Source organism: Branchiostoma lanceolatum, chromosome 9 (assembly GCF_035083965.1).
Source record: "Branchiostoma lanceolatum isolate klBraLanc5 chromosome 9, klBraLanc5.hap2, whole genome shotgun sequence".
Classification (NCBI taxonomy): Eukaryota; Metazoa; Chordata; class Leptocardii; order Amphioxiformes; family Branchiostomatidae; genus Branchiostoma; species Branchiostoma lanceolatum.
In genome coordinates, this window is record NC_089730.1 from 17,090,225 (window position 1) to 17,117,080 (window position 26,856).

The window sequence follows — 26,856 nt, forward strand, 5'->3', positions numbered from 1 at the left end:
GTCCCCGAAGAGCACGCTGGTCCTACTTCCGGGTTTCGATACACCAACGACTCCCGCGGCTGTCACGTATGTTTTGCTCTCCTACTTTCATACGGTAAGTTTACTTCACTGCATTTCTCATCCCTTTCATGTATAATGATGATGGTTAGAGTATCCGGGGACGATACACACGAACGCGAACAAACAGTGACACACACCAAAAAAGTTGAACGCCGCAGCTGCACTGAAAAAGTGTTATCGTAGTTCCTCATCAGTCTCCGGTAATTAGTTTCCTCGTTAGATTTATCTGCGATGCGATATTCACATAATGTTATATGCCGCTCTCTATCGAAGCCCTAAAATTATCACAAACACTCCTACGTTACTCAAGGCCAATCTGAAGTAATTTTATGGATGACTTTCCACGCGCATCGATTTTTGTCAGTTTCTAAAATAGAGAAAATTAACAAAAATCGTAACCATAGCATGTCCAGAACGTAAGATATCAAAACTGGAAGTACTGCTGCAGTACCAGGGAAATTCACCAAGGGGCCCATGATTAAACCTACCCTTTGTTTCGCTGATGTCTACCCTCATACGAAGTATCCGAGAGATCCACTCCAACGTCTAGAGTTATTATGTGCTCATGTACAACTTGACAAACAAACCCTGGACATACAAACCCTCCTACAAACGGCGCTGTAAACATAACCTTCATGGCAAAGGTAATTATGCCCACTTAGAACTACAGCAATAAGGTTAGCGTCAATTGTATAAATGTAGAAACAAGGGAGGAACAAGTGTTATTGTTTCACTATCTTTCGAAACATTAGAAAACACACTCATATTGAGAGAACAAGAATAAAAGTTTTGTGTGTTAGATTGATTTCATAACCTTCACATCATAAGAACAAGCCTCGCAATTCACAAATGTAGATGCTACTTCATGATGTCTTCCGTCACACTGTTACAAGGTACTTCCCCGTCGAGCCTTGCAGATACGTTAAGCAATGCCACCTGTCGGAACTGAGAAGGACTGCAAGTTCGAGGGGCAAGGATTCGAGTCCACACTGAGCTCTGTTCTAGAGGACATTGAGTCTGCCCTGAGGCTCCTTGCTGACGACCACCCCGCCAGACAGCACTGTGTGTTGGCCAGACGGAAGTTGGAATGGTTACTAACGACTGAGCAGAACACAGTAAACCAACAGGACCTCACACAACCATGGGAACTGCTGGGACAAGGCGCTTTTGCAAAAGTAATCTGCATTTCCTCATTTTATAGGAAACAAAACACACACACTGTTGACAAAAATGTTACTACACGTGGCTTCATTGAATAACGATTGCATAAGATACATTGTACGGGAACTTCTATTCCTAAACAACAACAATTCTGGGCAACCTTACACTACACTTCAACTAGACGTAGATTAGGGGTAAGGCTAAAATCACTACATGCGCTCGTATACTTGTAAGTTGTACAGTGTTTGGCGGAATTTCATACACTTGGGACGTTTCCTATGCGCTGTCCTAGATTTACTATGCAGGGATAATCACATGTAATTTTACCAATGGATTTGAACCATTTGATTTTTTTATCCATTGAGATAACTTGTAGATGACAGACATGAAGGTAATATATTACACATTTAATTAGAAAATGATATTCATCAGGACACACAATTTAGCAACAGATCGTATAGCTCACATTACATATCGCTTATACCCATTGAAAGTAAAATTTGTTTAGCCTGATTGACAATGAGCAATATCAAATACAACCTTTTCTTCATTGTCCATCTGTAAGGTCTTCAAGGCGCGGTTGAAAGGCTCGACGGTTGCTATAAAGGTGCAGATAAAGAATGACACGACAATAGTGGAACAGCGGGTCTTGAGGTAAGAAAGTCTTGTTTGTAAAGGTTCCAAAACAAGGGTGCACTCGTAACACGCCATCTCATATCGGGCCCACCACTTGTGTATCCCGAACAACGACCCTGGCGTACTGGCCTGAGATTCGTCCTTCTCCGCGGCTGCGTTAGTGCTGGCCAGTCGCCGGCCAATCAGATACTCCTCCACCTGTTGTAGGAGGGAAAGTTAACAGCCAATCACGTTGCTCCATGACCGTAAGCTGTGATATGATTGGATGACAATAAGAGATAGAGTATCCTATCAATACTCCTTTTTTTCATCCCTAGGCATCTGAGTCATGAGAACATCGTGGCGTTCCGTGGCACAGGTCACCTATCGGAAGACGTCCCCCAGTTCCTCTTGAATAAGGGCAACCAATTTATCGGTACGTTCAAATTAAAGCTCACGTTGACATGTCTCTAATACTTTCTGTTTTGCTGTGTTGGAAATAACATGTCTCATGATGTCTATCCAAAGGAAGACATCCAAAAACTGGTATATTTTTGTATTATACTTTTAATGCTATCCAATACATACAGAAGGAATGACTTTAAATTTTCGACTGTAACATTTTCGGTTTTGATCAAAATCTGAGTCAATGACGCGCACTTATCTTCGTGATGTGTGACGTCAGGAGTGTCCTCAAAGGGCCCGGAAGTCTATACCTTTCGCCGTCCCGGATCCCGTAGGTTGACGGGCCCGTACGTTTATATCGTGACTTGTAATGTTAGTTAGCATCGTGAATCGAAGTTGCTTCTTGTTGTATTCTACAGTGATGGAGTATCTCCCTGACAGCTTGCTGGATTACGTAGAACGGCGGAAGACTCCAGAACGACAAGGCTTGACCGCAAACATCGTGTGGAAACTGGGCAGCCAGATCGCGCATGCGCTCCACTACCTGCATTCGCTGCCAGACCCTATAGCACACAGGGACCTGAAACCCGATAATGTGCTGGTCAGTTGAGACGGTTATGATTTTATCTGTGTTATACATTTTGTCTACATTAACATAAAAGCATAATCGTACACAATGAAACAATGATTTCAAAATACTTTGCATATGACAAGTGATTTCAGCACACTAAAGCTATTATTATGGATTTTATATTCCTCTATTATCAGCGTGGAAGTCTATATTAAGATCTTATTTGTACTGTTTGTAGCTGGATCCAGGGTCATTAAGTATGCGCGTGAAGCTTGCTGACTTCGGACTGGCCTGTCATAGCTACGAGCTACGGAACAGGAGGGACGAGGTGGGCCATAGTTTTGTTATTCACATTCTCCCAGTACGCAAAGCTTTGCCCGTAGCCTACACAATACACATTGGGGAAGGTTCTGCTAAACCAGGCTGAGGTTTCCACTTTAGTGGGCATAGCCTCTAACCAACTGTTAGCCAATCAGATAATGTTTTCTTTACTTTAGCTGATATTAATTGGACACATTATCATATATAGACGAGCATCATTTTCATACGACATATTATACAATCATATTTAGGTTGAAAATAGAGCTTTGGTCTGTCATTTTTATCTTATTTTGAAAGAATAAGAATGCTTGCACTTGGTAAAATGTTTTGGTCACTGCTCGCGTTCATTCCCAGCTTGCCCAGATCCGATGGAGAGCACCCGAGCTGCAACATTACAGCAAAGGTGCCGCCACTGGTACACAGGCGTCAGATGATGGTGACGAGGGTGACTGGTCGGACACAGATGACCTGGACTTGGAAGAAGATCCACCTGTAACTAAAGGTAAATACATGTTACGACGATTTCAGACCCAGTGAAAGAGCCGTTTCTGTTTGTAAATGAGTAGCACAAAATTCTGCTGAGTTGTCTCTTCGCAATTTGCAGGCCTCTTTCAACATGCTGCAAGTTTAGTAACGGAGTCGTCAAAGAATAGATGGATATCTTATGGCCTGCGACACAATTTAGTTAGCTAGTTTGAAGTACAGATGTAGCTAGATTGATGTTTTCGTTCTTTGATTCCCTGGAATAGACGTCCAGAAGGTCAAGGAAGAAGAGGTGTCACCTTCCATAGAGATGTTCATGCGCGCCGACATGTTCTCATACGGCCTGCTGCTGGGGTACCTCATCACCGGGGAAAAGCCGTACGAAAAGCACGGAACCTTCACGCTGCAGAATCCAGCTAAAACAACCCAAGTACCGCAGAAAGTCGTTCTTCATTCTTCCCTGTCTGGGCCTCTGCCAGAGATCATCAAGAGCTGCTACGACGACGAGCCGACTGCACGACCAACTTCGGAGGACATAGTTGCTCAATATTTCAGTGGTGAGATTGTCATTTAGATTATTCACTCTCGTCTTTCGTGAATAGGTTTCATCAGGTTGGTAAGCCAGTGGTTAACAAGCACTGCACGAAATGGCCTCGTATCCCGGCGTATACGTACAGGGATTCCTCCGGAAATATTCCATATCCCGGTGCGGATTTAGCGTATCCGATATAATTAACGGATACGCTAAATCCGCACCGGGATATGGAATATTTCCGGAGGAATCCCTGTACGTACACGCCGGGATACGAGGCCATTTCGTGCAGTGAAGGATCTTAGTGCGCAACTAATGTTTTTCACATTTTAGTGGACCGTTTGCTAACTTCCTCAGGGCAACGAGGGGGATACAAGCCCAGTCACGTTTGGGACCGCATCCTTTACACTGCAGCGACACCTAGCAGCAGTGCAAAGTAGTACCAGTCAGTATTGCCCTTGAATGAAGTTGGCAGACGGTCAAAGTGTACAAAGAACTTTGTTAACCACCCAATTGTTCTGTTGTCAGATAGAAGAGCCATCATACTAGGATGTCATATTCATTTAGAAGGACGTGATACTGTTGAGCGGTTTACTGGTGATTTTCAAAGAATGTTGACAAAACTGTGAAACAGCGGGTATTGCTGATTGGTGTATGTGTATGTTGATCATTGCAGTTGACGATAACCCGTACGAATCAGAGGCCCTGAAAGCAGAGTTCTTCTCCTGTGGATTTCTACAGGACACCAAGATCTTCGTGGCAGATTCTCTGGTTGGTGAGGTAAAGGAAAAATATCCCATAAACTATTTTTCTATAGATAAGAACCAGCGTTTTACGCAACGTGATCGCGCTTCCCGCTGCCATGCTGGTGTCCTTATTTGCATTCGGACTTTAAAAGAGGAGAATATTATTAGTAGAATACTTCAGGCATGTGTCATTGGCAAACGCATAATGATAAGTATCGGTACGTGAAGTAGTGTAAGATATTGTAGTTTGAAGATGGTATTAGAGGAGTAGCGTATGAGGAAAATGTACAGTGCAGAGCAATTTCATCACAGATCATGCTTGTCGAATCAACACAACTGCAACAAATACAGTATGTATATAACCACTTAATTATCCTTGCTTTTTTTCCTGCGGATTATCATAGTCTACCGAAGGTTTCCGATATGACGGCATCCGGCCACAGGGGTACCCACAGGAATGTCTGGAATGTTACGTAGAGGTGAAGGACAAACCCTATCACAATATACCAGAGGACTGGGAACTACAGTATGAATACAATGGTAAGATCCGCATGTACAGTTGGGCATGTTGAATAGGATTTGACTTGCAATTATTTGCTGACGTGACATTCTCGTATACTGTGAAACAATAAGGATTTTTAATGGTGAAATCCAAGCAGATACATATCAAGGATTTCGATTGGTGAAACCATTGCAGATACATAACGCTGGTTTTGATTGGTGGAATCCTTGTAAATAAACAGCCATGATCTTGATTGGGGGTTACCCTTTTCAGAACATTACGTGACGTTTAAGCATCAGGCAGACCAGAAGATCATTGACGACAACCCGATGTTAGCTCTTAAAGTACTAGTCACAGACAGGGCAGGGGAGGAGGAAGAGCAGAAACTTGAACTGAAGTGAGTTCGAGAACTTTCCTGTTTTTTTTGGTCGTTATTTTTCGATGATGATGATGATGATTTTTCGCCAGAAGTTTTACATTTCTCACTGAGCTTTGTCCATCCTGGTATGCAGATACAGATGACATAACATGTACGGACCTTTTGGAAACTCACCCTTTCTCCTGTCCATAATACACATGTGAGTTGGTTTAATTGAATTCCCTGGACATTGCAGGTTTGTGGAAAGTACGTACTGTCATCATCGCGCTATGAGAGAGATCTGGCGCAGTTTGCAGGAGCCCGAACAGCGGGAGCTGGTGCCATGCAAGAGCATCGTCCATCCTTACTACAGCACGTCATTTGGTCTGCATGTGGCAATACTGACCAACGAGGGTCCGGGCAACCCCCAGAAGTTTATCTTTGCGAGGAGAGCTAAGCGAGAAGGTGGTTTACGACATTGTAACAAATTATGGTGGTAACGTCATCAATATGTCCGATATATAGCGTCCTAAAACATTAAGTCACTGAAAAGGAGCGTAGCCCTCATCGGAACGTTGTAAACACATTTAGACAAGTGGGAAGGGTTCTTGAACTTTGACCCAGACCACAATGCATCACGACTGCAAATGCGAACTTGGAACCGTTAAATGGCTTATTGTATTTACTCGCTTATGTCTCTATTCTCTAGGCATGGCTAGTCCAGGAACCTTCACGTGTGGTGCGGTGGAGAGCTGCTCAGTAAAGGACTACATCGTGAAGGAGAATGGCGACACAAACGTGTCTCTTCTAAAGACAGCCGCTAGGGGGCTAGACGAGGAACTCCGTGTTGAGCTAAAGGTGACAAAATTGACGCCTAACTACATAAGGAGATTTAAGATCCTTATATTGGAAAATATATTAAAAAATTCGTGTCTTATATTTTTATGCGATGCGATAGATCGACAAAAGCGTGATGCAGTTGAACTAATATATACTTAATGACACTTTAAAATCATCATAATCGTCATTATCAACCACTTTTCTTCCACGACGGAAAAGAGTTGGTCACTGCATGTCCAGTCAACTGATTTGTCCGCAAAGTTATTAAGAAAAAAGAAAATTTGGTTGCACGTTGCTATACCTCCAACGTCGTTCCGTGTATGGGGGCAGTATCCATATCCTTGATCTACAAATATCCGAAGGGCCACTACAAAATATCGCTACAGTAGGGGACTAGTCCACTGGTAGTGGTGTGTGTTCAAGTAACATACTCATTCTCTTGTTTTCATACGTCCTGTGTGTTTAGGAGGATGCATCATTGGTATGGGGATTAATCAATATATAAACCAGAGATCCTCCAGACTGCAAGGCAAACACTCTACCCACTATTCACTACTGTTTAATGTTCTATAGGACCGTGACCTTGAGGCCCTTGTTCTCAACACAGTGTACCTGAAGTTCGACAACCACGAGTGGGGACTGTGCGGATATGTCGATCTAACCGACCCTCGCGTCGCTCCAGAGGCCCGCTTAAGCTTCGACCAACTCCGCGGTCGCTTCACAACCGGCCCGAAGGACAAGTTCGAACACGAGGAAGTTGTGGCAGTGGACTTTGAGCTCGGGCCCATGGTGGAATTCGTTAGGCATAACTATGGAGATTTCGCCAGTTCGGCGAAACTTGTTGTTGTGAAGGTTATGCAAGCGTTCTTTGGTGTGGCGGCGGTGGAACATGCATTCAAAGCTCACGCATTGCCGCCAAGCTAGATGACGTGGACATAGAGAAACCGTATGTCGTTCATTTACAGACGTTCCAGGTCATGGGGTCAATGGGACAATGTCGTAATTCAAGGGAATCTATTGTTTTTGGTCTGTATCTTTGTCAGTGTTTTCGCAGACTTATATTTTCCCCATGCAAGCCACGTTCACCGTAGAGTAGTGACAGAAAGTGATATATGGACACACGTACCTTATTTGCATGATTAAAGAAATCAATCTAATCAATCTAACAGGACTTTCTACAAAGTCAAGATATTTCACGGAGGCGTATTATTTTCAAACAAACTCTCGTTGAAAAAGTCATCTATCCGAGGCAGAGCCAACTATTTGATCCGTAGGATGTACTAGCTTTGTAAAAAAAAAAGAGCGAATGGCCTATTAATTTTCTCCGTCTATTTGACGCACAAGGTTATACAAAGATATACAAAATTGTGTTATATCTTTATAATAACCTTTCTAGGGCCACTTACAAAAGTTTTCCACACAAAGCACTCAGAGCGACAGAAAGTAGTCCGACCGGTTTTAGCCCCTAATTATGACACCTAATTTTGTTCGCAAGTACCATAATCACAAGACACGCAGGGGACAGACTACGAAATTTTTTGTTATTAACCTAAAAAATACTGCCAAAATTCAGGATACAGAGATCGTTTTGTATCTATTTGAAACAGTATAAAACTTAGTTTATCGCAAAAAATGGTTCCGTAGGCTCCTTTGGAATACCTTTATGATAAAGTCTAGCAGGTCATTAGTAGCTTACCCTGCCCGGTCGGCAGAATAGGGCAACCTGGACCAACTGGGACTTCCGGACATTTTAACTCTCGTTCTGTGTCTTGTATCTGTGTTATCTTTCTTCAAACTTTGTTTACGGTCATTTGATGTGCATTGGAGCATCTTTGAAGCCCTAGAACCCTCCTAGATGTTGTCACCGCCCGAGGAGAACACTCGTAGACGAAGCGCCTTAATCGGGAACAAGGTGAGCACGGAGAAGACAGGTCGTGCTTCTTCCAGTATTTTGTTTACCCTCCGTCAAATTGTTGCCTTGGTGACCAAGCAATTTTGACTTTGACTATCAATCCGGTGACGTTAGAGAAACAATATTCAGAGCACGAGATAGTAAAGATTCAATATTTCCATGTTTACAAATCGTAGCGTAGTCATTTCATCGTTTTTGTTTATATGCGGAGGAAAGACGCTTTTTTCAGACAGTTCCGACCTTGATCTACGCGCAGACAATCCATGTATCTGTATCTGTACAGTAGATCAGGGCCAAACTTCCCGTACCGTAATCATACTCCTTTCACGATGCCCCCATTTGCGACACGGCACGGCAAGGTGTTCTCAACACGGTGTGATTTTAACAACAACACTTGGAAAAAGTCGAGAATGTGTAACGAAGGACGGCCCTTGGCGGATGTCAATGTGCAAATCTTGGCACAAGTCAGGGTACAACATTGGGGCATGGTGAATATCGAACTCGGTTCAACGCTTGAGAATGTGTAACGAAGGACTGTCCATGTAAAACTGTGTACTACTGCAGTTCAGGGTACTTTGGAAAAGATTTCGTGCGGTTTCGAATTCACAGAACCCAAAATGGCAGTGTTAGTACGCCGCGTAGTCGTACGTATGTCTAGATCTAAACGCACCTTGACGAGAATTCTGCAAAGGGTGCGCACGACAAGTCGTATTGCAAACATTCTTAACCGTCTCTCGACCAAATGGTAATGTTCACACCCTGTTTAATACTGGTGCCATGAGATTTCTGACATCTTCCGCTGTGCATGACGTAATGTTTTTCGCTGCGTTAATGTTGTCTGTTTGTAAACAGAGTCCTGCCCAAACCGTCTTAAAAAGGCGTTGGGGCTACCTTCACCATGTCAAGCTTACTGTTCCTTTTCATGTATGTGGCACTGTGAAAACAAGTTATAAAAACTTCAGTGCAGTGACACATTGTTTTTGTCTGTCCAAAAGCAAAATAAAACCTGGTAGTTATTGGAAAATGTCTAAAATGATGGTTTTCTAAACACCTATCCAGCATATGGTTGTCAAACAAATAAAGGCGCCCCCAGGCGATTCTAAGAAAATCACATGTCACTTCGTAATTGTTTGGGTGGTTGGGGATGGGCAAAAAACTAAACCGTCGACTGTTAACGTCAGCTCTTACATGCATAACTCCGTTGAGTACCGTAAAAATAAGACCGTCACGTTAAAAACGTACAGTAACTTTAAAGAGACCTACTGAATGCATCATCGCTCATGACAAAATATATCTAGAAACATCTGGATAAAGGTATTGCAGTATCTTTTTGATACAATACGTTTTTGTTGCAGTTTACTTACAGCCGATTGTCTAAGTCCAATCTAGCTGACGTCAGGCCCCATTACAATGTGGTGGTGATCGGATCAGGGTACGGCGGCTCTATCGCTGCAAGTCGGGCTGCAAGGTAAGGATATTACTGTGGTGGACAGTGCGATTGTGGTTCAGATATCGAACGTTTTCACCGGCCGTTATAGGGACACCAACATAGAGACGGATGCAGCTATTAGCATTCCAGTGAATCGTATCTCAAGCGTTTTCCGGTATATTGAGAACTTCTGAATTTGTCTAATGAAATATTCTGATAAAATCTATTAAGTGCTTATTGCTTAGAGAATACTAACAATAAAATTGAAAAAAAGAAAATGATGTGTACGCTTGAGCTTCGATTCATGGAGATGCAATCAAGGACACCAACATGGCTGCCAGCACCTGCCCGCTTCATTCGTATGGACAGTGATGAAAACGCTTTACACAGGAGTTGCAGCAAACCGTCCAGTTCGTCCAAAAATTATTTACGCTACGGTCTTCATATAACTAATATTGTAAGCAAGCCTTAGCCATACTTTAAAGACGTGCGGTAGACTTCCAAGTGCACTACACAGGCACGTGCTCCCCAAAATGTCCCTTAATTTTGAAATAAATCTTCACACAGGGCGGGCAGGTCTGTCTGCGTTCTTGAGCGCGGTAAGGAGCTCCAGCCCGGAGAGTACCCGGACACGCTATCGGAGGCTTCCAAGGAGACTCAGATTGAGATCAACACAGGCAACTCAGCTCTGGACGGCAAGCACGGGGATCCAACTCACCTCGTGGACGTATGTTATATCCCCATTCCGCCAGGGAGGCCACCTCGCCGCGCTCTCTCGGTGACCTATAATTGACCAGAGCGCTCAACGAATTTCGTGGATAAAGAACGATTTTTTTAACGCTTTGTTTGTTTTCGGTCATAATTTTACATTTTGCATGATGTCCCAATAATGAAATCAAGCGTTACACAAATCCAGCTTAGGTCGCAGCGAGGTTGCAGTGAGAGCGCCGTCTAGTGGAATGGGGGCCTAATCAGAGGAAAGGATAAGCTTCTGAATAACAGTTGTTTGAAGATAAGTCTGTTCATGGATTAAAATTCAAACTGCGCATGCGTAGCGAGATGTATTGCACGTTATATGTTTAAATAGATGTTCCGATGAACCTTTTTGTTGATTTTTGTTTTGATTTTGTAGGTTATCATCAACAAGGAGCTGTCGGTTGTCCAAGGCTGCGGGCTGGGCGGCGGTTCTCTCATCAACGCCAATGTCGGCCTGGATTGTGACCCCAGGGTTTTTGAGGACAAGGTTCGTTCTTGTTGAACTTCCTAGATCTGGTACATTCACAGTCTAAGAATTGAAACAGCACCTGTTTAAACTTTTATCAATAAAATAAGAGAAAATTAAACAGTTTTAAAGATATCTCCAAGTATGACATTGTATTCAAATGAAGACGAACAGAAAGCAAAGCACTTACCAACAAGCTTTTGATCAATCCTCTGATCCTTTTCAAGTTGAAATGACCCGGGGCCTTAATCACGTCACTTGAGCGGAAATGTGATGTCAGCAACAGGTAAAAGATTCAGGATAAAGTCTTTATAATGACATTGTTTGTTTGACATGTAGGTCTGGCCGAAGGCATTTCGCAACGACCTGGAGGCTGTCAATGGAGTTGACAGGGAACATGCTTGGCAGATGCTCAAGCCTACTCCTTATCCCCATAACTACCCTCCGCTTCCCAAAATGGGTCAACTGGAGAAGGCAGCGAAGGCAATAGCGAAGGAAGTTCATGACATCGAGGACTTGGATAAGGTGTTTTACAGACCGCCATTGTATGTCAACTTCGAAGGTCAGTATGATTTACTTCTCAAAGAATCACGAATTTCAAAGCTTGAAATACCATGATATGCTCACTCAGTGGTATACAATGTACAATTGTATTTGACCTTTATTGACAAATCAGCTTGGTAGTGTCTCAGAGATTGAGTTGCGCAGATTCACTGTCGTCTTTACAAAACTCCATCATTGTTAAAATAACGATACCAAATTACACAAGACAGTTGAAATGAACATGACAACATGGCAAACATATAGTCTCAACAGGTGGTTATTTGCTGGTTATGGGAATCGGCTAGGCCTAGATCACCATGCACATTATGAAAAGGCGGGACATTAATCCCTTGATATTTTGTTTGATGACCTAGAAACGGACTCTAACCACGTGGGGGTTCCCCAGGCGGCGTGTAACGGCTGCGGAAACTGCTGCTCCGGCTGTAACTACGGCGCCAAGAACACTCTCATCATGAACTACCTGCCTGATGCGAAGAACCACGGAGCAGAGATCTTCACTCATGTGAGTTCCGTTTCTGTTTTCATCAATGCGCCATTTCACAGTTCCGAGTTATCTGCAGTAGTAATCCCTATGGTCCATGTTACCGCATCGCTTGTTTGACCCAATGTTTTATAAAAATGTTGTATAAAATTATGCATTTGGTTGATACTGCTGCCAGCATAGTATCTAGGAATCGGAATTTTGCGTTTGAAGCTCAAGCAAAACATTTCTGAATCTTCAAAATGAAAGGAAAGCGTATCTACACGGATAAGACATTATCTTTGACAGTATGAGTGATTGTCTACATGTTGTGCAGGTGGAAGTGAAGGCCGTGGAGAAATGTAAGGAGGGATGGCGAGTGGTGTACGTCTCTCACATACAGACCGAATTCCATGAAGAAGAGCGGTTCATTCACGCCGACATCGTCATTCTCGGCGCAGGCGCACTGGGCTCCACGAAGATTTTGCACAATTCAAGGAAAAGGTAAAGGGGGGATTAGGACATTCCAATTTGGGCCAATAATACATGCATCCCTATGGGGAAGTTGACAGAAATTAGGTGTCATTATCTCAGGAACCAAAGATCCTGACCAAGAAAACTTACCCTCAATTTTTTACCACTTCTGTAGACTGTCATCTATCAGAATTACGAGAACTTCTATACGGCTAGTCTCCGGGGAAACACCCCCGAGCGAGAGCACTTGAGTCAGTCCATTTCCCTTATAAGGGCCGATCGCGACCATCACACTATCTCCCGGGGGTCCAGAAGACAAAAAGATGAAGAAAGGTCGTTTTTGTCAACATATTCTAAAATTATGAAGTCTGAACTGTCATACCCACCCCAGACTTGCCAAGAGTTCACCAAAAAGCCCACCAAGAAAGGCTTTCAATGTTTTAATGCCCTGTTTATTCTTGAGCTCTCTCACCGTAGGGTCTAGGCGCCTGCGCCAATACCATCATCCCCCCTAAATGTGTAATAGAGTCAAAAGATGACCCGCAGCAATCTTTACGATTTGTTGACTTAATTTGTCAAAATGAAACAACAACAACTACAAGACACTACTTTGTACCTTTAACAATTTTGTTCGAAAATATTGAAGTCGCGTTTTTGCGCGTCACTCTACCCATCCCACCGACTTTCCTCTTCCCCCATACTCCGGGAAAGATTGGCGAAAGCTCACAAACGCAGGAATATGTCACAATAAGCCATTTCACGTTCAAGCCCCGCAAGGCACTATGGGTAAGGGTAGAGGTCAAGGCCATTATAATAATAACTAATTATAATAACTTTATTGCAAGTTCATGCCCGAAGGCTAATTGCAGACAAACAAGTACATGGATATTCATGGGAATCGACATAGTTATCTTGTCTACTGTGAAAGTTCTATATTAACTAAGGTTGACTATGGTTGACTATAAAATATATTAGTATACCAAGTTCATCAGGAAAAGGTGCAAACAAGTCTAGACAGTGCGTTTGCTATAGTGAGCGATCTTGAACTTTGACTCAAACCATAATACATCACCCCGATACATACGCACTCGGAACTGTGAGATGGTTTATGATGTGTTTTTTTATGTAATCCTTCCGTCCCAGGGGCCTGGATCTGTCGGACCATGCATAAGGTCAGAGGTCAAGACCTTTATACGTAAACAAAGTTGCATCAGGAAAAGCTGCAAACAGGTCTGGACAAAGCGTTTGCTAGTTTGGCATCCTTTTGCAACGAGGTTGCTTATAATGTGCTTTTTTACATAATCATCCCGTCTTCAGGGGTCTGGACCTGTCGGACCAGTTGGGGGAACGCTTCAGCACGAACGGCGACACCATCAGCTTCAGCTATAACGGACGGGAGGAGGCTCGTGCTGTCGGACTTCCGCCGGACTTCGATAGACTCAAGCCTACTGGTAAGTGTCTTCATTCTTTGTAATAACATGCACACCATACAGGAATGTTTTCCTGACATCCGTTAAACATCCTTTCAATAGCCGACGTCATTTCACCTTTTGAAAGTCGCTGTACTTCTACTGAGTCAATGAAGTCTTCAATTTTCAAAATTCACCGACTAGCAAGAATGTGCGTGAGCTTGTATTAAAACGAGGTTCGCCCTGATTCGTGTTTTCTTCAGACAGTATCAAAAAAGCTTTGACTTGACATGACTTGACTTAACGATCGCTTCACGTATAGAGAGCGACAGTCAGTCATTGTACAATGTGAGTGTCACAGTTTAAAAATTGTATTCTGCAGGCAAAATAGAATAAGACTAGAACAAAAATACAATACCAAGTTTCTGATTGATTTGCCATGTCTAGGGCCAAGTATCACTGGTATCATAGACCTACGACTGCCAGGAAGAGACCTAAGCCAGGGTTACGTCATCGAAGACGGCTCTCCTCCTCACGTGACCAGGCTGGCTTACTCTATCCTGATGTCCGTGGAGAGTAGCCTCAGCGGGGTCGACAACTTCCCAGAGAAAAATCTCTGGGAAGGCATCGCCAAGGACCTACAGCCTCACAAAATGTCACGAACGCTCTGCATGTTAACCATGAGTCAGGATAAAGCCAAAGGGCGGCTGGTCTTGGACAAAAAAGGTTCCATTGTCATGGAGTATCCCGACGTAGGGGAGGAAAAAAACTTCGATCTGGTCAACGAGGGACATCAAGTGGTGGCTAAAAGTCTTGAAAGTACGTTCGTGCCGAATCCTGTGTGGGGAGGGGTCATGGCAAGGTCCAGAGATGTCAAGTCTCTCATCACTGTGCATCCCCTGGGAGGCTGCGCGATGGGAGAGTCAGGCAGGACAGGGGTGGTCAACCACAAGGGACAGGTGAGGTTCAACTTTTAAAAGACACTTGATTTTTGCAAAAGAATAGAACTGTGGCTTCCATTGTATATTGTTCTTGACTGAGATATGATTTCTCTTTTCAATCGAGCAAAAATTCTTGTCTCTCAGTCGCATTGTTCGAGCTCTACGTCAATACGAATTTGACTATGACTATTGATTGCGAATGTAACAGATCTATGAATATACTTCCGACTTCGAATGCGCTGTGTGTTGAATTGTGTTCAATATGTAACGTTAAAGGTCCCTAAGACATAAACAAATCACGTCTGGACATGGAAAAAAAAACTGTTTACAAGTTGGGAGCCTTTCACATTTGAACGCGTGCGCATTTGGAACCATGAACTCGCGCATTCATCTCAAACATGACACTAGTAGGAGATGTGTTTGATTGCTAAAATAAGTAACGTAGAAACTGTTATCTGTAGGTGTTCAAGGGCAACATGTACACAGACGTTGTACACGATGGGCTGTACGTCATGGACGGCGCCATCATACCGCGGTCCCTCGGTGTCAACCCCACCCTCACCATCTGTGCCGTGGCAGAACGCTGCATGAGGCTCATGGCTAAGGACCATGGCTGGACCATCGACTACAGCTTCGACAAAAAACGTGAGCTAAGATTATCATACAATCATTTAAGTAGGCAGTAAAGATACAGATTCAAATTAAGGATCATCTGTGACGGTATTTTACATGACTGTAAATATTGTATACAGTATTATTACGTTATTTCCGTACTTCTAAAGCAAAGTACTCTTTTGATAAGTACGATGATCCTTAAGTTGAAATGAACCGAAGCCAATGTCACGCGACCTGAATGGGACTGTGACGTTATTTTAGCAACGAGTCAAAGAAGAAAAGAAATAAATTTAAACTGCAAAAACAAATTTTGTGGAGGCGAAAACATTTGATAGATCATTTTTTTAGAATGAATCCCACATTACGAATCATCTTTCAATAGAAGATTGACGTACTATATATAATAACGGTTTGTGCTAAGTTTCTGGACTTGTACTCTCTTCAGATGACACGGAAATCACGGAGTTGAAACCTGGATTCCGCTTTACCGAGAGGATGGTCGGAAGTGTCGACTATAGCAACAATGGTGCCAATGCCGTCGCACCGTGCGAGTTCATCCTCACTATCCAGTCGGACGATCTTGAGGGGATGCTGAGGGAAGAGGCTCATTCCGCTGAGATCTTCGGCACTGTCACCTGCACCGCTCTGCACAAGGACCCGCTAACCGTGTCGGATGGTATCTTCCAGCTGTTCAGTAAAGACCAGGTGACTGAACCTCTGTTTTATTTTCAAATATCATTGCTCTTATCTTATTTAGAGCCACAGGTCAAGAAGAATTTTCGACCGTACGACACCAGTCAATGAATGAATGAATTCGTCAAGGAATGAATATTGCGCTTATTTGACGTCATTTTATACTGATTGTATGTACATGTAGAGACGTAACTCGGGTAGTTAAGTAGTTCGGGGCATCTAGATCTAGAGGAGTGGTGAATTATTTCTTTGGTGAAGACTGGTGTCGTACATTCTTACATGTGTGTAATCCCGGAACAAATCCTTGTACAGGAAATTCTAAGTTTTAAAAGATTCGCATTGAATTCTACAAATACAGATGGACTCCCATGCTAAGAGTCACACACTTTTGTCCTGATATCCCCTGTCTGGAAACAGTCAGTGAATGGGCAGCACCATGTTTGCATTCGATATGTTCACTATCACTATACGTTATTATGTAACAGCATCTTCTCTTGCTTGTCAATTGTAGAACATGGTTGACACAAAGGAGATGCTCTACAAGATGGTGTTGAATGCGAAGGACGGTCAGCAGTTCTACTTTCATGGTCGCAAAGAAGTCCACAGGGACCATGCCGGGGAGATCGGGCTGGGGGACACCACTACGCTGTTCATCAAGATCTACCGTGCGACAAGCGGGGAAGGAGAGACATTTGCAGAGGGCGTTCTTAGTAAGTTGATCAAACTAGGCTTAAAGTACTAGTCAACTATACGCGGGACATTAGCTATGGTGGATTCGTAAAATGGCTTATTGGAGCTTACTTTGTGCTATGTGTAAATGGCAATGAATACTGTAAATGTAGAGATATTTGCGGTCGCTTTATGTTCGCGGTTTTCGCGGCGACCGTTTCACCGCGAACTTAAAATCACCGCGAACATTTTTATCTAACACTGTAGCAGTATGTGACTATAGCACTGTCGCGAACTTAAAACCACCGCGAACAATCCATTTCACCTTAGCGCGAAATAAAAACCACGCGAACTTAGATGCATTATTTTACAGTATAGGCAACATGTATCTATAAGTAAAAAGGGGCATTGTGATACATTTTCAATGCATAATAGATGACGTTTACGTCGAACGTTGTCACGTCTTCTTTTATTTCCAGAAATCCAGGTCCGAGACTTCATGGACCAGCTCTGTACTCTAGAAGTCCTCAACGTCGATGGAAAACTGGCGCGACTCAAATGGATGTCCAAGTTTTTCGGATTCTTCGCTAAGAGTCTATGGAAAATCTATGGACCGACAATGGGAGATAATAGTCATGAGCAGGTGTTCAGAGACCCTCAAGGAAAACGACCCCTGCGTCTAGGAGGAGCCAAACGAGAGATATACCCCTTCCTTACGGAAGACAACGTAAGTCAGTAGACCGTTATGATATTAATTAATTGTCTTTCGAGATGAAGGCAACAGCGTAATAATCTGTATGATTCTTAAAACAAGCCCCTACAAAACGTCCAAAAACTTAACTCTGGTTTATCATATCTCCATTGCTTCATGATCAATTGTATTTCATTGACATTTATTTTCCTACCAATTAAAGATTTTAACACTTTGCTTTTGCAACCCGCCTAGTTATATCATATGGTGTATCACTATAATGCCTAATCAATTATTGGCCTTTGTAGTTAAAATATATTTGCTTAAATACAATTCATAAAGTTATATTTTATATATAATCGATCAAATTAGAATTAATTTCCAAACGTCTAATGGACGTTCCAAAATGGGTTTCGCTGAAAGATTTATTTTCAATCGAAAAGCATCTTTAACGTATGGTACTATCCTATTATAGTGTATTTTTCAAAGATTGTCCCCATGTTTGTTTACAAATGATATTTTATACAAAGAATACAAAATAAGCATACATACATCTGAACGTTTCAGCTGGAGTTGCGACTCACCCGTTACAGAGCAGGTTCCAAGGGTCCCGTGATGCTGTCTCACGGAATGGGGGTGTCCAGCGGTAAGACAAATGTTGACAACTAAAACTCTATATTTCTATCTGCTTGATTGTTCCAAAGTTCCCTTCCTTGGATAACGCTCCTACATGTAGATACTAAATCGCCTTACAATTTCTTAAACCCATTTCCACCAAGGCGATGACAACCGAGCGACCAAAAACCTTTTAACTATCATAGTTCTTCAAATAATTTCATTGGTAGAGACGTGTGCCTTATCGTCTTTGAAATCGTACTTTAACATCATAAATCATATTCAATTCTTAAAGTTGTAGGCCGTACAAATGAAATGTGTTGGAGTTAAGTTAAAACCAATTTCTCATTACCTGGTTAGGCATCTACACACTTGATACGGTGGACACCAACCTCCTGGAGTACCTGGCTGCCCGGGAGTACGACGTGTGGCTGCTGGACTGGCGAGCTTCCTGTGACCTTCCGGCGACGTGCTTCACACAGTTCACCATGGACGATGCCGCCAGGTGAAACTAGTCTCTACCAGACTAACTACGTTGGTTACCATAGGGTTTCATTTGCAGGCGTCTCCATGAGGGAAATATCAATCTTACAGTGAGCTGACTCTACTGGCCAATTATTCCTTTTTTTGCCGAATTCTACGATCCACAGCCCCGCAGGAATGTCTGGTGGAGACTAAGGTGAAGCCCCGGTTACACATAGTCGAACATGGCTCCCGACCACCAGCCAACCAAGCTAAAAGGTTGGCGGTAAGTCAAGAAGCCCTCCAACAGTCGCCGCGGCTACAGTCGGACCAGCTTTAGATTTAAATTTGACGCCCAAATACACCCTCGGACCACTAATGACCTACTCCCAACCACCAGCCTTGATTGGAGACCTCCCGTGCACAGCCGGTTGTTTAGAAAATTCTTTGTTGAAATATATTGTGGACATTGACAGATAAAATGTCATGAGTAATAAGATCTTCTTTTCTAAGATATGATCTTTTTAGAAGTTTTTCTTTCCCAGACACTCAATGACTTTTTACATGTATTCAAACAGGTATGACATCCCTGCTGCCGTGGACAAAATCATTGAGGTATTTTAGTCTTTTTTTTCGTAAATGTAGTTTTGACAGATCTTGTGATCTGGTTCGTCCTTCTAAACGTCCTGGAAGAGTTCAGCAAAATTAGTCATTGGGTAAAAGAAATAGAACATGATGATTGTTTATTTCCACGGTATCAGATTCAAGGTAAATAACGCTGCATGTAGACAACTGTATGATTCTTTTTGCGACTTATGTTTTTGAATATTTCAACTAGTTATTTTTAACACCATGAATCTTATGTCTAAAGGGCTTTATTTTACATATACTATTTTGATCAAATGGACTAAAATTACATAGATCATTATCATTAGAATGAAAACTAGCCCAAGCCGTTTTGAATTTGCGTATAACAAGCTACTGTACATTTTCATATAAAGGTGACGGGAAGCCGTGACGTACAGGCGGTTGTCCACTGTGTCGGCTCCGTCACTTTCTTCGCTTCATTGCTGATGGGGAAGCTTCAAGGCAAGATTCGCAATGTCGTGGTGTCACAGGTTTGTTAATCGAATTCAAAAAAAAAAATGCGTTGGCGTCCCCATACATAGTCTGTCTGAATCACGCTTTAGCAGCCCTTCCTCTGGTCAGGCTCTAAGAAGCGCTATGACCAATACTTCTAAGTCATCAGGATTGGAAACATCTTTTCTTTCGATTAATGCATATGTATGGGCTAAACTTTAGCACGACTAAATCGCGCTCCTAGCGGTACTGGGCCCGACTGTTACCTTGGTCAGCGAGAGGTTGTGTAAATATAGGTTAGGCTCACCTTGTTGCTACCAATTGTTGTAAGGCTGAGAACTGTCTGCTACCATGCTGTTGGAGTCTGCGGTGACTGGTTTCCATAGCGACAAAGAGAACGCCGAGCTCTCATTGGACTGAATTCTAACTGAGCTCATATTGGTACTCATTTTTAGAATAAGTCTCCTGGTTTATAGTTGAACGACCACAAGGTCTGCAGGGAGGGGCTCCTAGACCCTAGGTAGAGAGGGTTAGTGTTACGCAGAGATTGTTTTCTTCTTAGCAATTAGGGGCCTTACCCTATGGCCTTGCCCACAGCCAACAAACTGCCAAGTAGCTTATGTTTTTTTTACGTTTATGAAGGTGAGACATCCAGGTAATAAGATACGCCCAAAATAGTTACTCAAACAAGTGGATAATTTTTTTTTTCAAGATTTATTTCAAAATTTTATCAAGTTGCTTGAGTAACTATTTTTGTTTTTATTTTTGTTTAGAAAATAACGTAACCAAAATGATATTTTATCGACAATTTTCAGGTCGCTGCTCACCCCATCGTGACCAAACGCGTACGGAAGTTTGCAGCCATGGCAAAACTCCCCAGAATGTTGAAGGCGTTCGGTATGGAGGGTCTGAATGCACGACTGGATCCTAACGGTGGATGTAAAGACGCCATGAGAACGTTTGGATGTAAGGCCTTCAACCTGATGGAGCTGAAGTCAGCGCAGAGATGTAAAAGTGAAGTCTGCAGAAGGTAAGTGAAGAGCGAAATACGGAAAATATCTAATGTTGTTGATTTTAACCGTATAGTGTATAGTTTGGATAGCTTAGTTCTTTTGCCCTCTCTAGTTAATCTTTTCCTTCTATGTATATGTATCAAAAATGTTGCTGCATATTCCAGGTTTTAGCAGTGAGATGACGTTTAATCAGGTGGGGAAGAGCTGGGGAAATGTGGCAAACCAACTTTTCAGTCCTTCTTGCCCTTCACCCTTTCAGGATCTCTTTCATGTACGGACTGCTGTATCAGCACGAGAATCTGAACGTTGCCACACACGATACTCTGCACGAGTTCTTCGGCTACGGAAATATCACCGCTTTTATACACCTGACCAAGATTCTGAGGTATGTCAAATCGAGTTTTTTTGTTTAGTTCTTCGTAATTTATGATGTGAAAGTTCCCTCTGGCATCTAACAAATACTTAGTCTGACAAATACTTAGTCTCTACATTGTCCCATGCTTGATCTGTTGTTTTAGACCTAACAGGTTTCTACACGTTCAGTTACTTGTCTCTTGCCATAAGTCATTTCACAATTCCGGTCTAGGCCAAAGTTCAAGATTCCATTAATGTCCATTCTTTTAAAAAGAGATTTGTCAAGAATTCTGCATAAGAGTGAATCTTTTTTTAAAGGGAAGGGATCTGAATCTGAATATCACCCCCCTCACCCACAATCGGGTTTTACTGGAATTTCACCGAACTTTTTTTTTCTTTTCACAGCGAGGAATGTCTGCTGGATTCTACCGGAGGAGACACGTACCTACCGGACCACAAAAATGCGCATCCAGAGACGTCCGATGCCTATATGGAGAAGATGAAGCTACTGGACATCCCCATCTGCTTCATCGTGGGCCAGAAGAACATGACCTTCCAACCGAAGGCGACGCAGACAACCTTCGACCGATGCTGCAGCGCTAACCCTAATCAAGAGTATGTAGCCACTTAGGGCCCTGTCACACTTGTGCGTGTATGCAAGTCCGCATGAGTTGCGTATTAGCAAGTTTTTGATTTAGGTTAAGTTTGCCACCGAAGAAGTAATTTCTTTGGTTCGATAACTAGGCTGCTCAACGGTGGGTCAAAGTAGAAAACAACTTCTTCCCTGCAAACTTTACATAAACCCAAAAAATGTTCATGCGCAACTCATACGCACTTGAATATACGCACAAGTGTGACAGGGCCTTTAAATGGACATTCAAACTGACCAAATGCTTATATCTTAAAATACTATACTTGGCACCCTTGTGCCGTTGATTAGGTACGATTGCTTCATGTTCTTGGTAGAACATAAGACGATAGTGTTTGTTTGTTTGTTTGTTTGTTTGAACCTTTGTGTAATTGATGTGATCTGGACCTAAGGTATGTTTCAATCTGCTGTCATTAAACGTTTAACAAAGGAAGAAGGCCTTAAAGTTGGATGCAAAGTTACCAGATCCTCTTTTCTTAGATGAAAACATTTTAAAGAAATCTAAGAAAGAAAAATGTAGCATTGGACAACACTATTGAATAAAAATCACTGAGTGAATCATTGGTTATCTTGTTGCAATTTGTTTATTAATCTGTGATACACCGTAGAAAGAGTTGCAGACAGAGAAATATTCATATCCTGAAATAACCTAACAGTGATTAGAAACAACGCGTTACTTAACTGTTCTTCAGGTATGCTTACGTCATCATCCCAGACTACGGACACATCGACTGCATCATCGGCTGTAACGCCGCCCGTGATGTCTACCCACACTTCCTGGAAGCCCTGGAAGAACACGCCATCCCAGCACCGTGTGCCAACTAACGCCGTGTCGTGTTGGCCTAAAAAACCCCAAGGTACCCTCCTTGTGGTAATTGAATGATCAGATCATTGACTATTGACCTCTTCTGCGCTGCTGTTGTTTCCACCTTCGGTGCGTTTCGCTGCGGTATGACGCGTTCATGTCACTGAAAAATACGTTTAGGGCCAAACAGCGATTCATATGAGTTCAAATCAGGTACTTATTAAATTAGTTGAATAAGAAGAAACAGATGGAGTGATATGTAGACGTGTTAATGTCTGAAGAAAACCTGTTCGACGCACAAAGAAATTGTTTTTCTTTATCAAGATGTATCTTTCTTTCTTATTAATTCTTTCTTTAATCTTTTTACCCAAATATGGAAAACTGCAGTTAGGGGTAGACCTGATAGGAGTCGTCAGGATAGCATTTGACAGCAGTGCTCCCGAATTCACTAGTGCTAGCATTGCTCTTGATCAGGCATATTTCTCAGTCACTTGAGGAAAGCATATGTCGTGTTCTTACCGGTATACCAATCCCTGTGAACTGATGTATATTACAATAGCCAAGGCAACGTGGTCAAAAATGCCATTGGAATCCATGGGTTTTATTTCGGTAAACATATTTACTGGTTTTGTTGAGTTCATCGTAAGAAAAATAAGTAACGAATATAAAATTTAGCCTGATATTCAAACCTATTATAGCTCCCCGATTCGCCTCTCCGAAACTCGGGAGCTATAACAGGTTTAGATACCAGGCTATATAGAATATCAACGTTGAGCATAACTCTTAAAATTGCCCAATATTGCAATTGTAAATCCTCATAAACAAGTTTGGATAACCTTGTATAGCTGTGAATGCTACGCTGTATTTCACAGCTGAAGAGCATATCATAAAATGACAATTTTTGCCTAGCTGCCTTCGCCTATAAGTTTATCATTGCCATTAGAATCCCCCCCCCCCAAAAAAAAAAATCTATCTGTAGCCTCAGTTTTTGTTTTGATGATCAAGTGAAAAGAGGAAAGTGGATTAAGAGGACAGTTATATAATTGCTCTGTACGATCGATTAAGGAACACTTACAGCTTTTCAGAATCAATCACCTCTTGCAGTTACCCTACTTTGCGATATAAAAAATAATGATATGACGGTTATATTACAGTTTTTGTAATCAATATGTTGTATTTATAGCGGCCCTCTATAAAAACCAATTCTACGGACCACACACATTAGTCTGCGAGGAAACGTAATCATCTGTTCCGTGGAAAGCCTTGGGGAGTTGGATCTGGGTTTAGACTGATCAAAGTCGCATGTGTATTACTCCTGGCTAGCTACAAATATCTATCTGGGACGATGTTTAACAACACACGTGCTCTGCATGTCAAGTTAGCTCGCTGTGAAATGAGAATACAGGATGCAGAAAATGTTAAGAAATTTAAATTGTTACTTTGTTACTTGCTGTTACTTTATCAGTTGTATTGTGTAAAGTACCAACAAAAGTTTATCAATTATTCTTTACAATAATTCCAAGTTTTGAATAAAATTTGAAAGGTCAAACACCAGAGCTGACTGTGCAAGTAAGTCACAAAGCAAAAAGCCCTACGCCAATCAGTGCTTGTCGCTCATTGGTGTATCATAACAAAAATTTCAAAGGAAAATATATAAGCTTCCCAATGATGTAACACTTTTGCTTATCATTAAAAACAACGGACTTATTATCAATGGGAATTTTAGTCCTTTTTTCGCGACCTGATTACATTAGTAGCCCTGATGCTTAACACATGAATATGGTACAGTAGAATCCGCACAAACACTAGCACAAAGAAAACAGACGAAATTATTCAGTTATTAACTTTATTTATTGGCCCTTTGCTGAAAATAAAGAAATGACTACGAACCTGTTTTGATTTTGAATTCTTTCATTTTCCATGCGATCTACCGCATTACAACACACGTAATGTTACAGGGGAGGCATTCTGAAACATCGTCATGCCACCCATGGGATAACAGTTTCTGTGTTACGTTACGTAGAGTGCAGTTGTCGATTTACGTAAATCATGTACCGCCATGAAACTAGGAATTGAAACTAAAACTTGGTTACTGATTACGGGTGACCCGCCCAGGACCTCCCATACGATTCCAATCGACGTAACTGTCAATTGAGACCGCCTTCTTTTGTTACTCAAAACAGTTTTAAACATATTGGCGGTATTGTGCCTATACATCGGCAGGTATCGGCTCATTTGTACCGCGTTTGCCGATTTTTCAGTTAACTTGTCGAGGATTTTTTAAGAAAAAAAATTGGTGCAGATATCCGGCATTGGTGACCATGCGCGGTGCAGATATGCGGAGTCACTAACAATGCAGTGAATGGGAACAGGTTTTGGATATTGGGATTCGGTGCAATTATATGGAAGGTGCGTTTATCCGAGGTGCAATTAAGTGGCTTCGTCTGTATTATAACAAACAAAATATCACTGTAACGGACAGTAAACAATAAAGTATTAAAGGACAAACGACCAAGATCAAGTTTGAGAGCTCTTTTTGTTGATTTCATTTCTAATTTGTCGCAGTTCAACCATTTTAGAGACCCGTTAGAAAAGGCTAGCTCTGGGTAGATATGTAGTACCTAAAATGGCAAAACCTTTGACTCTTTAAAGGCCTGCTTGAGCCTTACCACGTAATGACTGGTCATGGCTGAAGGACTAAAAGACAACAAGCATATGAAAAACAGCCGAGCGGCAACTATCAGATGAACTATGCGCCAATTACTGATAGAATCGACTACAGAGGAGTGAAAAGGTCGCGATGTGACATAAACTCGACAGTTCGATAGTGAACACAGAGTAACAAACGGCAGGGGACAACAGTAAAGCTGTAAGGTCTGACGGCCACGGAAACATAACTCAAGAGACGTCTGGTTTAATACCTCAAAGAAGGAGGTCTCCTTATAAGCCTCCTTGATTACATATGAGCATTCCCATAGTCCAATATTTAGAACTTGGAACAGGTATTCTCCAAGTGTATTGTCTTACTTTGAGTTTAAATGGTGTATATTTTCAGTGCAGTTGGGTCCGTGATTACATCGAATAGTAGTCCATAGCCTTATCATATAGCTAGCGATGACTATGTCGAGCAGTTAAGTGGAGTGGCCATGGAGACTGGCGTTGTTTTAAAACTTTGCTGTCAGAAACTTGCCTTTGTAAATTCTAGTGCCAGGAGACCAATCAACCCCACAAGTGTTATATGCTGATTGTTGCGCCCATTTTTCTTTGGTTCCTACTCTGTCAGGGTTAAAGCCAAGGGACTTCTTCTTGTACATCACTTGATGCAATGTTTTAACATTGCATCAAGTGATGTACAAGAAGTATTCCCTTGGTTTTAACCATGACAGTGTAGGAAGCTCCGTTAAAGCGTTATGTCAGCAGCGTGGAACTGCATATTTTTGGGTGGCCATAAAGGGAATTACTGCCTATATACTATTGACCTATTGTTACCCCAGAACTTCATAATAATAATAATAACTTTATTGCACAAAAGTTGTACAAGGTACCAAGTATGGCATTCACTGGTACATAGGTAACATTCTATTAGGCTAATCAGGCTATCTTATACAATATGGTGTAGTAGTATGGGATGACAATGGGATTTTACAATCATTGGAGGAGTTTCTAACGTCTAGATATGCTTTGATATACTTCCCAATGTATACCATGCATGGTTGTCACATTTCATTATGTACTTAAATTTGCTATTCAATTCCATTGAGATAAATTCTGGTAGATCCGACGATAGCATTGAGTATATAGTGAATCACGTACATCAAAATATTTGGGACATACAATCAAAAAATGATATTCGTCTTCAGCTACCTCTGGACAAAATGGACAAACCCTCTAGTCGATAGGAAGTTTTTAAAATCTCCCCGTTTTTTTACTTAATTCATGACAGCCAATTCTGAGTTTTGCGATTGCCCTACGTGCGTCAAGGCTGTTTGAAATGTAATTTTCTTGCTTATAATTCTTGTTTAAGGTAGAAAGAAAGGAAAGTTTTGAATTGTTTCGAATAGCGCAATGCCAATTTTGTACATAGATATCTTGTAAACGTTGTCGAAACTGAGTGTTGATTATATGTGTCCAAAACCGTGGTAGCTGAGGATATTTTTCACGTGGACAATCCAATCATGTTCTCCTAAAAGAACAGTATTGTATGC

The 26,856-nt window shown here is 42.0% G+C and overlaps 2 protein-coding genes across 3 annotated transcripts; both read left to right on the forward strand.

Moving 5' to 3' along the window:
* On the forward strand, positions 1 to 9,723 carry LOC136441259 (uncharacterized). Of its 2 annotated transcripts, none has more exons than XM_066437438.1 (14): positions 1 to 94; positions 954 to 1,235; positions 1,787 to 1,875; positions 2,175 to 2,272; positions 2,661 to 2,842; positions 3,051 to 3,140; positions 3,488 to 3,635; positions 3,883 to 4,173; positions 4,825 to 4,928; positions 5,299 to 5,434; positions 5,670 to 5,793; positions 6,011 to 6,219; positions 6,464 to 6,612; positions 7,168 to 9,723. In XM_066437438.1, the coding sequence occupies exons 2-14, from the start codon at positions 990 to 992 to the stop codon at positions 7,516 to 7,518; spliced, it is 2,217 nt and encodes a 738-aa protein (XP_066293535.1). In that variant the 5' UTR covers positions 1 to 94; positions 954 to 989; the 3' UTR covers positions 7,519 to 9,723. The 2 variants fall into 2 exon arrangements, with proteins under 2 accessions (XP_066293535.1, XP_066293536.1); XM_066437439.1 differs by having other exon boundaries at positions 22 to 94; positions 978 to 1,235.
* LOC136442629 (uncharacterized) lies at positions 8,450 to 25,172 on the forward strand. The gene is made up of 21 exons (XM_066439575.1): positions 8,450 to 8,506; positions 9,844 to 9,974; positions 10,503 to 10,662; positions 11,068 to 11,178; positions 11,497 to 11,719; positions 12,075 to 12,223; positions 12,519 to 12,685; positions 13,973 to 14,106; positions 14,512 to 15,023; positions 15,467 to 15,650; positions 16,066 to 16,325; positions 16,825 to 17,023; positions 17,462 to 17,709; positions 18,241 to 18,319; positions 18,649 to 18,793; positions 19,329 to 19,365; positions 19,752 to 19,868; positions 20,646 to 20,860; positions 21,103 to 21,228; positions 21,603 to 21,812; positions 22,539 to 25,172. The coding sequence occupies exons 1-21, from the start codon at positions 8,450 to 8,452 to the stop codon at positions 22,669 to 22,671; spliced, it is 3,597 nt and encodes a 1,198-aa protein (XP_066295672.1). The 3' UTR covers positions 22,672 to 25,172.
* Positions 25,173 to 26,856: the final 1,684 nt, after the last annotated feature.